Source organism: Hylobates moloch, unplaced genomic scaffold (genome assembly GCF_009828535.3).
Source record: "Hylobates moloch isolate HMO894 unplaced genomic scaffold, HMol_V3 SCAFFOLD_10, whole genome shotgun sequence".
In the NCBI taxonomy this organism is placed as follows: Eukaryota; Metazoa; Chordata; class Mammalia; order Primates; family Hylobatidae; genus Hylobates; species Hylobates moloch.
The window spans coordinates 13,926,452-13,939,059 of NW_026652285.1; the positions used below are offsets into that span (position 1 = coordinate 13,926,452).

The window sequence follows — 12,608 nt, forward strand, 5'->3', positions numbered from 1 at the left end:
CCATGCCCAGCTAAATTTTATATTTTTAGTAGAGATGGGGTTTCGTCTTGTCGGCCAGGCTGGTCTCAAACTCCTGGCCTCACTTGATCCACCTGCCTTGGCCTCCCAAAGTGCTGGGATTACAGGCGTGAGCCACCATGCATGGCCCAGCCCAGCAGATTCTTATATTTGAGTTTCTAAAGAAATATTCACCTTTCTACTGCTAGATGTGTAGTGGAATCTCATTGTGCTTTTAATTTGCATTTAATAGCTAGTGATGTTGAATGTTCATGTGCAAATATCTTCTTTACTATACTGTTGAAATCTATTCCCATATTTTAATTGGATATTAATATTTTTATTGAGGTTTTTTTCCCTGTAATCCCATTGGAGATTGGTTATTATTCAGTTTTAAGAGCGCTTTAGGCCGGGCGCGGTGGCTCATGCCTGTAATCCCAGCACTTTGGGAGGCCAAGGCAGGTGGATCACGAGGTCAGGAGATCGAGTCCATCCTGGCTAACACGGTGAAACCCAATCTCTACTAAATACACACACACACAATTAGCCGGGTCTAGTGGCGGGCAACTTTAGTCCCAGCTACTCGGAAGGCTGAGGCAGGAGAATGGCGTTAACCCAGGGGGTGGAGCTTGCAGTGAGCAGAGATCACGCCACTGCACTCCAGCCTGGGCGACACAGTGAGACTCCGTCTCAAACCAAAAAAAAGAGTGCTTTATAGATTCTAGATACAAGTCTTTTCAGGGACCAGGTACAGTGACTCATGCCTATAATCCCAGCACATTGGGAGGCTGAGGCAGGAGGATTGCTTGAGGCCAGGAGTTTTAGACCACCTGGGCAATATGGTGAAACCTTATCTCTACCAAAAACATAAAAATTAGGCAGGTGTGGTGGTGCTCACCTGTGGTCCCAGCTACTCGGAAAGCTGAGGTGAGAGGATTGCTTGAGCCTGGGAGGTCGAAGCTGCAGTGAGCTGTGATCGCCACTGCACTCCAGCCTGGGCCACAGAGTGAGATACTATCTCAAAAATTAAATAAGTAAATAAATAAAAACAAAAACAAGGCCTTATAGATGTGTGTTTGGTAAATATCTTCTCTCAGGTTGTGGTTTGTCTTTTCATTCTGTTAAAAGTGTTTTCTGGCTGGGCATAGTGACTCACACCTGCAATCACAGCACTTTGGGAGGCCGAGGCAGGTGGATCACTTGAAGCCAGGAGTTCGAGACCATCCTAGCCAACGTGGAAAAACCCCAATCTCTACTAAAAATACACAAATTAGCCAGGTGTGGTGGCCCATGCTTGTAATCCCAGCTACTCAAGAGGCTGAGGCACAAGAAGTGCTTGAACCTGGGAGGTGGAAGTTGCAGTGAGCCAAGATTGCACCACTGCAGTCCAGCCTGGGCAACAGAGTGAGACTCTGTCTCAAAAAAATAAATAAATAAAATAAATAAATAAAGTTTTCTGAAGAGCAGAAGTTTTTAATTTTGATCAGCTTTAAGTTAGCAATTTTTTCTGATATGGCTTGTGCTTTTTTGTTTCTTACCTAAGAAATCTTTAAGAACCTGTTGTTTAATCCAAAGTGGAAAAGATTTACTCTCTATGTCTTCTCCCAGAAATTGTATAGTTACATTTAGATCTATGATCCAGTTTGAGTTAATTTGCATATATGGTGTGAGGTTTATTGTTTGCTTTGCAATTTTATTTTTATTTTTTGGAGAAATGAGGTCTCACTGTGTTGCGCTGGCTGGTTTTGAACTCCTGGCCTCAAGTGATCCTCCTGCCTCATTCTCTCAGAGTACTGGAATTATAGGCATGAGGCATCATGCCTGGCCTTCTTTGTAGATATTGGTATAGATATCTATCTACATATATCTATACATATCTATCTCTATATATCTATATATATATATATCTTCACCAGGTGTGATGGCACATGCCTGTAGTCCCCGCTACTAGGGAGGCTGAGGTGGGGGTATCACTTGAACCCAGGAGGTAGAGGTTGCAGTGAGCCAAGACGACACCACTGCACTCCAGCCTGAGTGACAGAGCAAGACCGTGCCTAAAAATATACGTATATTTATATATAATATATGTATTATATATATAATATATATAATATATACGTATATGTATTATATATATAATACATATACGTATATATATAATATATAATATATACACACATATATATATACACGTATATATAAAAAATATATATATTTCTGCAGGGCCCTGTTGTGAGTTTGTTACACAACTTACTGCAACTTAAATTGTGCCACCACCACCCCCCACAATATGGCAAGCTAAATAGAAACTCAGTTATGCTAAGGCTGGTTGAGGGCATTATGCAAGATTAGCATGGAAAGGGCCCTTCATTTAGCGCTCTGCTCCGTTCATTTTCGTCAGGTCACTTTCTTATCTTCACCAGGTTGTCAGATCTGTTTTACTGCTCTAGCCTCGCTTCCTCAGCCTCCTGCGGCATCTTCCCTGTGAGCTAGATCCCTTCCTCTCTGGACGAAGTCCTCTTCATCGAACAACTTTCTCACTTAGTTCTCTAAGATAGTGAGGATCTGTCTGCTTTTTTCTTGACCATTAGTGGATAGGAAAAATGCTCTGATTGTCTGTAACCATTTGTCACCAAGGACATAAAGACATTGAACAAATTTCCTCATTGGAGTTCATTATTGGAAGTCTTGAGGAGTTTACACATTTATATACAAAGTACGTAGGCCAGCTCATTTGTCTTGGCTCATGTGTAATGATGTTTAATGCGTATTGAAAAATTACTATTCTCAAATAAGGAGAATGTATATCTCAGGTCATTTACAGTCTCAAAGCTTTGTCAGTATACTTTAAAACAATCCTGCGAACAGATCTAGATTGAAGGAGACTAAAGAATCATGAACTGGAGGCGGCACCAGGGCAGGCGCAGAGCTGGCAAGCACGTGGTGGGGCCCCTGAGGCACGCAGAGGGTCGCGCGCCTGGGAGCCTGTCGCTGGCACGGTCTGGGTGGGAGGTTGGGCGGCAGGAGGCAGCATGCCGGTTGCAGGGCTGAAGAAGCAGTTCCACAAGGCGAGCCAGCTGGTCAGTGAGAAGGTCGGAGGGGCTGAGGGGACCAAGCTGGACGATGACTTCAAAGAGATGGAGATGTCATCAGCAAGGCGGTGACGGAAATGCTGGCAAGGACCATCGAGTACCTGCAGCCCAACCCAGCCTCGCAGGCTAAGCTGACCATGCTCAGCACGGTGTGCACGATCTGGGGCCAGGTGAAGAACCTCGGCTACCCGCAGTCGTTGGGGCTCCTGAGCCAGTGCCTGATCCGCCACCAGAAGGAGCTGGGCAACGAGTCCAACTTCAGTGACGCGCTGCTGGATGCTGGCGAGTCCATGAAGCACCTGGCAGAGGTGAAGAACTCCCTGGACATAGAGGTCAAGCAGAACTTCATTGACTTCCTCCAGAACCTGTGTGAGAAAGACCTGAAGGGAATCCAGCACCACGTGCAGAAGCTGGAGGGCCGCCGCCTGGACTTTGACTAAAAGAAGCGGGAGGGCAAGATCCCCGATGAGGAGCTGCGCCAGGCGCTGGAGAAGTTTGAGGACTCCAAGGAGGTAGCAGAAACCAGCATGCACAACCTCCTGGAGACCGACACTGAGCAGGTGAGTCAACTCCCGGCCCTGGTGGAGGCGCAGCCCGACTACCCCTGGCAGGCCATGCAGATCCTGGAAGAGCTGGCAGAGAAGCTCAAGTGCAGGATGCGGGAAGCTTCCTCACACCTCAAGCGGGAGTATAAGCCTGAGTCCCGGGAGCCCTTTGACCTCGGAGAGCCTGAGCAGTCCAACGGGGGCTTCTCCTGCACCACACTCCCCAAGATCGCAGCTTCATCCTCTTTCCGATCTTCCGACAAGCCCATCCGGACTCCTAGCAGGAGCGTGCCGCCCCGAGAACAGCCAAGCTGCAAGGTGCTGTACGACTTCCAGCCTGAGAACGATGGGGAGCTGGGCTTCCGTGAGGGTGATGTCTTCATGCTGATCAACCAGATCAACGAGAACTGGTACCAGGGCCTGCTGGACGACCAGTCGGGCTTCTTCCTGCTCAGCTACGTGGACGTGCTCGTGCCTCTGCCCAGTGACTCACTGGTGCCCCCGCCCAGCCCCTCCATCCACACTGGGTGGCACCCCTTGCCAGGTCTCCTGCCTTCCTTGGGCTCCTGCTGCCAGGGCGGTGTCCAAGCCTGCCGGCGCCACCCAGGCCCTTGAGGTACTCCCTCAGCAGGGAGCCACACTTGGGTGGGAGGCTTATCTGGGTGGGGGGACTCTTGTTTACACTAGCACTGACCCCCAGTGGTGACGGCTCCCTTCCCCACTCCATGGCGCCGGCCTCCTCCCCGCTCCCCAACTCCTCACCCAGCTGGCCCAGGCGGGGCAACACTAAGGTGCTCTCAGAAACACTAATGTTCCTCCAGGGCAGCCCCCACCTCCGTCCTGACCCCACGGGGGCCCGGCACACAGCCTACCCTCGAGTTCCACGGCCTTAACAGGCTTGGATCGACTGTCCCTGTGGAGTGGCTCAGAGACAGGACCCTGGTTTTAAATCCCCCCACAAGCCTGCTGCTGGCGATGAACGCTAGCCCCACTCCAGGGCCACGGTACCCCAGCCTCACACATGCACTCCGTCTCCCCAGGGCCAGAGCAGAGGGCCTCACTGTTTCCCTGGCCTGCTGTCAGCTTGCAGCCAGGAGACAGAGGCCAGCTGGGATCTGCCCCACCTTCCCCCTCTACCTCCCCCCGCAAGCAGGACAGAGAACATAGCCTCCTGTAGGGCCCTGCCTCCCAAGCCTCACCCTCACAAAGCCAAGTACCTTTTCAGCTTTTTAACTGCTCCCAGCCAGGCCCACAGAAGCCTGTGTCACTCTGGCACAAGCTGCCACCTCCAGCCACCTACACACCCCCCCAGCACACCTTGCACGGGACCACAGCCCCAGCCGTGCTGCTAAGGGCCAAGCACAAAGGCTCCAGTGAGCAAATGTTCAAGCCCCTGGTAGCCAGGCCTCCCCTTGCTGAGCCGCTGCCACCCCACCCTGTGGGAAGTGGCCCCAGCCATCTCCTCTAGACCATGGCAGGCAGCCCCGGGGTCCCCAGATCCCTGCCCAGGCCAGCATGTCTGCATCCCCGACATCTGCTTCCTCTGTCGCCCAATCCAAAATCGACAAAATGGAGGGTCCTCTGGGCTGGGCCACATTCACATTCCCCTCCTGCTGAGGCCCAGCGAAGCCTCCGAACCCCAGGCTCTGCTCTGCACCCTCGTGGTCAGCAGTACATGAAAGGCACAGACACCCTGGCAGAGATGAGCACACAGCCTTGGGCACGGTTCAGGGCAAACGGAAATATATGCCTGAATTTTGTAAGCAGAAGTATTAAAGGTCTTTCTACAAAAAAAAAAAAAAATCATGAACACTAAATGCAATGTCTGATGTTTGATTGGATTCTGAATTTTTTAAGCTATGTTATGATTGGGACAGTTGTGAAAATGTGTATATGGAATGCATAGTAGGCAATGATAATATTAAGTTCCATTGGGTGATGATAGTCTTCTGGTTATGGAGGAGAATGCCTTGGTTCTTAGGGGCTGCACACTGAAGTCTTTAATGGTGAAGGGTCATTATGTCTGCAACTGATTCTCAAATGGTTTGTCCAGAAAATGTATAGACATACACACATAGAAAGGAAATGTGGCAAAGTATTAGCTACTGTTGATTCCAGATGAAAGTTATACAGGTGTTCATTATACCATTTGAAAATGCTTCCTAGCCATCCTAAGCCTTAAAGGAAAAAAAGAAAATGTTTAAAATCAAAAGTTGGGGGCAGGAAAAGAATAACAAAACCTTTGGGCTCATGCCTGTAATCCCAGAACTTTGGGAGGCCAAGGAGAGGGGGTTGCTTGAGCTCAGGAGATTGGGACCAGCCTGGGCAACATGGTGAAACCCCATCTCTACAAAAAATACAAAAATGAGCCAGGCATGGTGGCACACACCTGTAGTTCTAGCTACTCAGGAGGCTGAGGTGGGAGGATCACTTGAGCCCAGGAGACAGAGGCTGCAGTGAGCCGAGATTGCACCACTGCACTCAGCCTGTGTAACAGAGCGAGACTCAGCCTCAAAACAAAAGAAACATCTTTGTGTCAGAGTTAAGGTTGCTATATAAGTAAAATGCTAGGTTATGGTTCTGGATACATTCAATCTATATGAAGATCAGAGTCTTCTATTGGACCCAAAGGAATACTAATCACTTGTGATTATTCCTCTATAGGTTTGAAAGATGTATCAGGCCAATTTATTGGATGCAGTTTTAATCTAAAACTCTATACATTGTACCCCTAACTCACAGACTTCATGTATCCATTGAATACTCTTCTGTTTCCACAGTCTTAATGTGGCACTAACAAACTCATCGTTTTAGAGGACTCAGATAAGGCCCCCCTACAACTTCTGTAATGTAATGATTATAGTAGTTAACATTTGTTGATCACTCACTGTGTGCCAGACATTTTTCAGGTATGGATTCATTTAATCCTCAAAACTCATTCGAGGTAGGCACTATTATAATGACAAGGCCAAGGAACAGAGATTAAGCAATTTGCCCAAATTTATATTATTCACAGAGCTTGGATTTAAGCCTAGTCTGGCTGTGGAATCTGTATTCTTAATGACCATGCTATACTGCTTAAGATTAACCTTGAGAATTTATTCCAGTTACAGAGATTGTTTTTATTTCTCTAAAACTGCCCCCAAGAAGCCATAACAATAAATTAATCAATTATCTTGGTTATCCCTTTTGCCCAAATTTATATTTTGAAAAAAGTTCAAACATGCCAGAAAGATGAAAGAATACTACAGAATCCAGTCAGAGATCAGGCACTGCATGTCGTGTCTTCATTTCCTTTAATCTGAAACATGCCTCTACTTTTTTTGATCTTTCATGACATTGGCATTTTTTAACAGTCAAAGATAGTTGTCTTGTCAGTTGTCCCACAATCCGGATTTCTCTGTTTCCACATGAGATTCAAGTTAAGCATCTTTGGGAAGAATACTGCACAGGTGACGTATCTTTCCTGCCTCGTGACCCCAGGTGGCTCATAATGCTAAGTTTGATCACTTGTTTAAGGTGATCTTCCAGATCTCTCCACTGTAGTTATTTTGCTGGGTGTGGTGGCTCACACTTGTAATCCCAGCACTTTGGAAGGCCGAGATGGGCAAATCACTTGAGTCCAGTTTTAGACCAACCTGAACAACAAGGTGAAACCCTGTCTCTACTAAAAATAACAAAAATAAAAAAATAAAATTAGCTGGGGTAGTGGTGCAAGCCTATAGTCCCATCTACCTGGGGGGCTGAATTTGGAGGGTCACTTGAGCCCGGGGGGTCGAGGCTGCAGTTAGCTATGATTTTGCCACTGTACTTCAGCCTAGGTGACAGAGTGAGACCTTGTCTCATAAAAAAAATAACTTTTCCCTTTGGTAATTAATAAAAAATCTGTGGGGTGGTACTTTGAGATCAGTGAAGATACTGTTTTCAAATGTCTTTTCACCCAACTGTCCATCAGTGATAATCTTTGTCTGAATCAATTTTTATTACATTGGTGGTTGCAAAGTGACACTTTTTAAAATTCTGTCCTTCTTTCTACATTTATTAGCTAGCATTATTTCATTAAAGAACAACTCCCCCTCTTTTTTAATATCATTCTTCATGGATTTTTTATATATTATGTTGTAGCTTATTGTTGTTATTCTTTTGAATGCTCAAATTGTCCAGATTTGGCCAATGCAATCTCCATTATTTTTTTAACCCCACAATCCAGGTTAAACTGAGCTATTTTTAATGCCCAGAGTAATTTTGTAATATTTCCCACTCCCAACAGGAATTGAGAAAGGGCCTCCAGAAGTTGGGGGCTTATTCAGACTCTTCTTAGAAGTCTACCTTCTTCCTGTGTACTTTCAGCCCAAAGTGAGACTTTTGAGTCGGGAAGAGATGCCTCTGAATTAAACTACTGATCAGTGTCACCCAATTCTAATCCCAACTACCTTTATTCCAGGCATGCCATACTCACTGCTATGCTCACCCTTCGGTTGGGCACCTGTGTCCTCCTTCCTATTGGCCTTCTGGTTCCTACCCAACTGTCCAGTCCACAGGCCTCAGTAACACCTTTTTGCCCAGCCCTGTGGTAGCGTTGGCTGCCTCCTTTACCTACTCAAGTAACTGCTTTACCACTAATTTATCGTTTTGTGTTTTCATCTATAGGATCTTACCTAGCTATATGGCCTGCTGCCTCTGCCAATTTAAAAATAGCATTGAGGCTGTCTGCAAGACAGCCAAGCTGCAGTGCAACACTGAATGTCTGATTAACACCGTACATTGTCGTGAGTCCAAATTGCCTGTGATAAATTGTTACATTATTTTAAGTATTTGTTTTTAAATTTTTATTTTTTATTGATGAAATTTTAAGCTAATGATATAATTGTTTAATTTACTCAGTCAGATTTAAACTCCCTCAACTTCTGAACTACTCCCTTGCTGGGAGTCAGGTTCTCAGTTATTATTACAAAATTTAATAATGGAACTGTTCCATATGCATACAGGACCAAGAGAAAGGAATGGGAAGGCTAGGGAATAACATTACCGTCCACACACTGTGTACTGTGCTCTCTGCTTGGTGCTTTGCCCCCAGTGATAATTTCTTCATATAGTGCAATGTAGTTTATAAGCTGGTTTTATATCCATGAGGTCTCAAGTACTCTCTGCCTTTTAGGACAGATGTAGATCCGGTTTTGTTTTTGTTTTTGTTTTTACAATTTTATAAGAGTAGAAGTGATGCTGTTTTATTTGAAGCCTGAGAGCTTCTGGTTCCATAACCAGAAATTGCTACCTGGCTCTTCTAATGGAATGGAGGGCTTTTCCATTCTTAGTCCATCCAACTCTGAATTTGCCCTGAATCTGAAACCTTTCTATTCACAGAACAAATGCTCAAGTGCTTTCAAGAGTTTTTCTGTAGATTAGGTTTATTAGCACCAACTTCCTGACTTCTAAAATGTGACTTCTTGAATACAGGTATCTACAAGTGATATGGGGTGGATAATTAATAATGCTTGGCTAGTTCTATAAAGACAGTGTTGCTTATTTTTCAAAACTTTTTCTTTTCTTTTCTTTTTTTTTTTTAAAAACTATATTCTTCCCTTCTCCCCAAGAAGTGGGCAGAAAAGCATTGTTAATCTCCTTCTACAGATGAGGAAAAACAAGATCAGAGGTGCTAAGTGCTGTAGCCTAGTGCCAGGTCTTCTGTCCCCAATTCTGTGTTCTCCCTAAGCCCATGTTTCTCCTTTCTCACAATCTTTACTTCTTCCGCTGACCTTCAGCACCACCCAAAATACTTTAGTTCTGGAAAAGAAGCCCAGCTGCACACTGGCACACTTGACCTTCATGCAGTCAGAAGCTTTGGATGATTCCCCATCCAAAATATTAGAGATGAAATGAAAGCAAAGTAGGCATCTGACAAAAGTTGCTTTTTCCCTTCTGCATTTAGGAGCTCAAGTAATGTTTATCCAGAAACTGCTATCATACCATAGATTCACCGTATATTTAACAACATAGGCATACAATCTGGCAAATTAAAAATCTCTTAACCTACACCCTGGATCCCTGCCCAAATTTAAGAAAGGAACTAAGGTGGACACAGTGTTTTCTTCCATGTCGCATCTTCTGTGATGGGGCTATGATATGTGGGAGCAGAGAATGGGGTGGGTGGAGCACATGGCAGATGAGGATCTATCAGCAGTGGGAGGGGGCATCCACTTCAGCATCTCCACCCTGCTCCTCTCAGAGGACCGCCTTTCATTGCATTCAGCTGTGATGGTAGCAAGAACACGGGCACACTGAGGATGAGGAGAGCAGGAGCCTTGTGCTCTCTCTGCATCTGAGGCAGGACAGCACAGGGTACGGAGCAGTCTACAGAGAGGCCAGCTCATCAGCTCATCAGGGAAGCACTTGTCTTCCACCTTGGGCTTTGAGCGAGCACTGGGCAATTGGCCCCTGGGGATCAACCGAATAATCCTAAGCAGAGTGACTCTATGTCACACTATGGAATGTTCCAAGTAGGTGGCCATGTTTTCAAAAGATGTCTTTTCCTCCTTTCATTGTTGCCATTTCATAGGTTTAGGTTTGGGTGTAGGTTTCTCCCCTCTGAATGGCACTCAAATGTTTGCTGACTCTTACTCTGTGTGACTGGGGCGTACAGCTATGCACTGAGTGTGAAAGATGATCAAAGATCTTTCATGATGAAAACAGTCTCTTCTTTTCTGACAGCTGAAGAAACATCTAAGTAGGGAATCCAGAAGGAGCATTCATGAAGGTGTTACAAGCCCGGAAGCAGCACACAAGCACTGAGCTGACTATTGAGTCGGAGGCGCCCTCAGACAGCAGCGGCATCAAGTTGTCAGGCTTTGGGAGTGAGCGGCAAGACACCAATGACGAGAGTGATGTTATCAGTGCACTAAGTTATACCTTGCCTTATTTCTCAGCAGGAAATCTAGGTGCAGAATCAATATTGTTACCATTCGCTAAACTGCTTTTTTCAAATGTACAAGATAAAGATAGGCTCCTGAGTATTTTGAAAAACAATAGAAAGAGCCCCTCACAGTCCAGCCTTCTAGGTAACAAATTTAAACACCAAATATTTGAAAACAAACTAGAAACTGTCCAACCACAGGAAAACAGCCTGGCAAAGATTCAAAGTGTAGGCAAAAACCTGCAGAGAGTGAACACAGTCCTCATGGGCCCAAGGAGCATCCAGAAAAGGCACTTCAAAGAGGTGGGAAAGCACAGCACTAGGGAAGAACAGGATGCCCAGGCACTTGTGGACAATGCTGCCAAAGAGAAAAGGCTTGAGAGTCCAGCCCCAAGGGAGCTGGAACAGCCTCACGTAGTGCAGGGGCCTGAGAAGGTAGCGGGAAACACCGTCTACACTAAGCCTTCGTTCACCCAGGAGCATAAGGCAGCAGTCTCCTCTATGCTGAAACCCTTCTCCATGGTCATGCCTTCTGCCTCTAGCCCTGCAAAAGCCCTACCTCAGGTCAGAGACAGATCGAAAGACTTAGCCTACACCACTTTAATGTTAGAAATGGCAATGTCTAGGGTTAAAAATATGAAGGCTGCTAAACCAATCGCACATTCCAGAAAAAAATACCGCTTTTATAAAATTCGCTCCTGTGTGGCCCACAGAACACCCAAGGCCAAAAAGATTAGAAAGTTTAGAAAGAGCAGTTATCTCAATAGACTGATGCTCGCAAAGAGGCCGCCATTCTCTGCAGCAAAGAGCCTCATAAATTCACAAGGGGTTTTTTCATCCTTAGGAGACCTGAGTCAAGAAAACCCTCTTCTGGGAGTATTTGCTCCTTCAGGACGTTTTATAGAAAACACTAATGTAAAAGACACAGCTGCAAGAGATGCCTCTGAAGAAAATGTTTTTATGGAAAACACTGTTATGCCAGAAGGCACCATCTCTGAAAACACAAACTACAATCACCCTCTTGAGGCAGCTTCCGCTGGGACTGCGTTCAACTTAGAGCCAACTTTAACCAAGCTGAGACAAAATGGGAATGCAACAACGTAGGCACTGACCTGTCCCCCAAGCCCAAAAGCTTCAATTACCCATTGCTCTCATCCCCAGTGATCAGTTTGAAATTCAGCTAACCCAGCAGCTACGGTCCCTCATCCCTGACGAGGATGTGAGAAGGCTCATGTCTCATGTTATCCAGACCTTGAAAATTGAATGTTTAGAAACGCATGTGCAAGTGACCTGTGCCAAGCTCATGTCGCGAACAGGCCTCCTGATGAAGCTTCTCAGCAAGCAGCAGGAAGCAAAGGCATCCAAGGCAGAATGGGATACGGACCAATGGAAAACTGATAACTATGAGAGCACGGAACAGATCGAACAGAAGGAGCAGAAGTAGAGTGAGGTGAGGACCACACAGAAACATGAGCCCCAGATTTCCCATCATTTAGCATATGCCGGGAAAGTGCCCACATAGGAGAATCTGGGACTCCCAGGCCATAGCTTGTCTTGGCCATGTAACTTAGGCCATGACAGTGATCTCCCACTTTGCTCATGTAGACAGTGAAATAGATTAGGGCACAAGATGAACTGTAGGCCGGGGGTGGTAGCTCACGCCTGTAATTCCAGCACTTTGGGAGGCTGAGGTGGATGGATCACTTGAGGTCAGGAGTTTGAGGCCACTTTGGCCAACATAGTGAAACCCTGTCTTCACAAAAAATACAAAAATTAGCTGGGTGTGGTGACACATGCCTGTAGTCCCAGCTACTTGGGAGGCTGAGGTGGGAGGATCACCTGAGCCCAGGGAGGTCGAGTCTGTAGTGAACTGTGATCGCACCACTGTACTCCCGCCTGGGTGACAGAGTGAGATCCTGTCTCAAAAAAAATAAAAAAGAACAAAAGAACCTGTAAGCTACTCAACTGGAATACTGGGGTTTTGAAAAGTTAGCTTCCATTCTCTCTCTCTTTTTTTTTAATTGTTGTTTCTTTTTTCTTTTCTTTTTTTTTTTTTTTTTTTTT

General features: G+C 45.9%; 1 protein-coding gene and 1 pseudogene across 1 annotated transcript; both read left to right on the plus strand.

The window, feature by feature from the left end:
• Window positions 1–3,029: 3,029 nt before the first annotated feature.
• LOC116474326 (endophilin-A2-like) lies at window positions 3,030–4,249 on the plus strand (annotated as a pseudogene).
• Window positions 4,250–4,609: 360 nt separating this feature from the next.
• On the plus strand, window positions 4,610–12,070 carry LOC116474327 (leucine-rich repeat-containing protein 37A3). Its single transcript, XM_032162733.2, is given in 8 exon segments — window positions 4,610–4,638; window positions 8,285–8,403; window positions 9,963–10,131; window positions 10,275–10,356; window positions 10,359–10,616; window positions 10,746–11,610; window positions 11,613–11,702; window positions 11,705–12,070. Coding segments are annotated over 8 exon segments (1,896 nt in total). The 3' UTR covers window positions 11,989–12,070.
• Window positions 12,071–12,608: the final 538 nt, after the last annotated feature.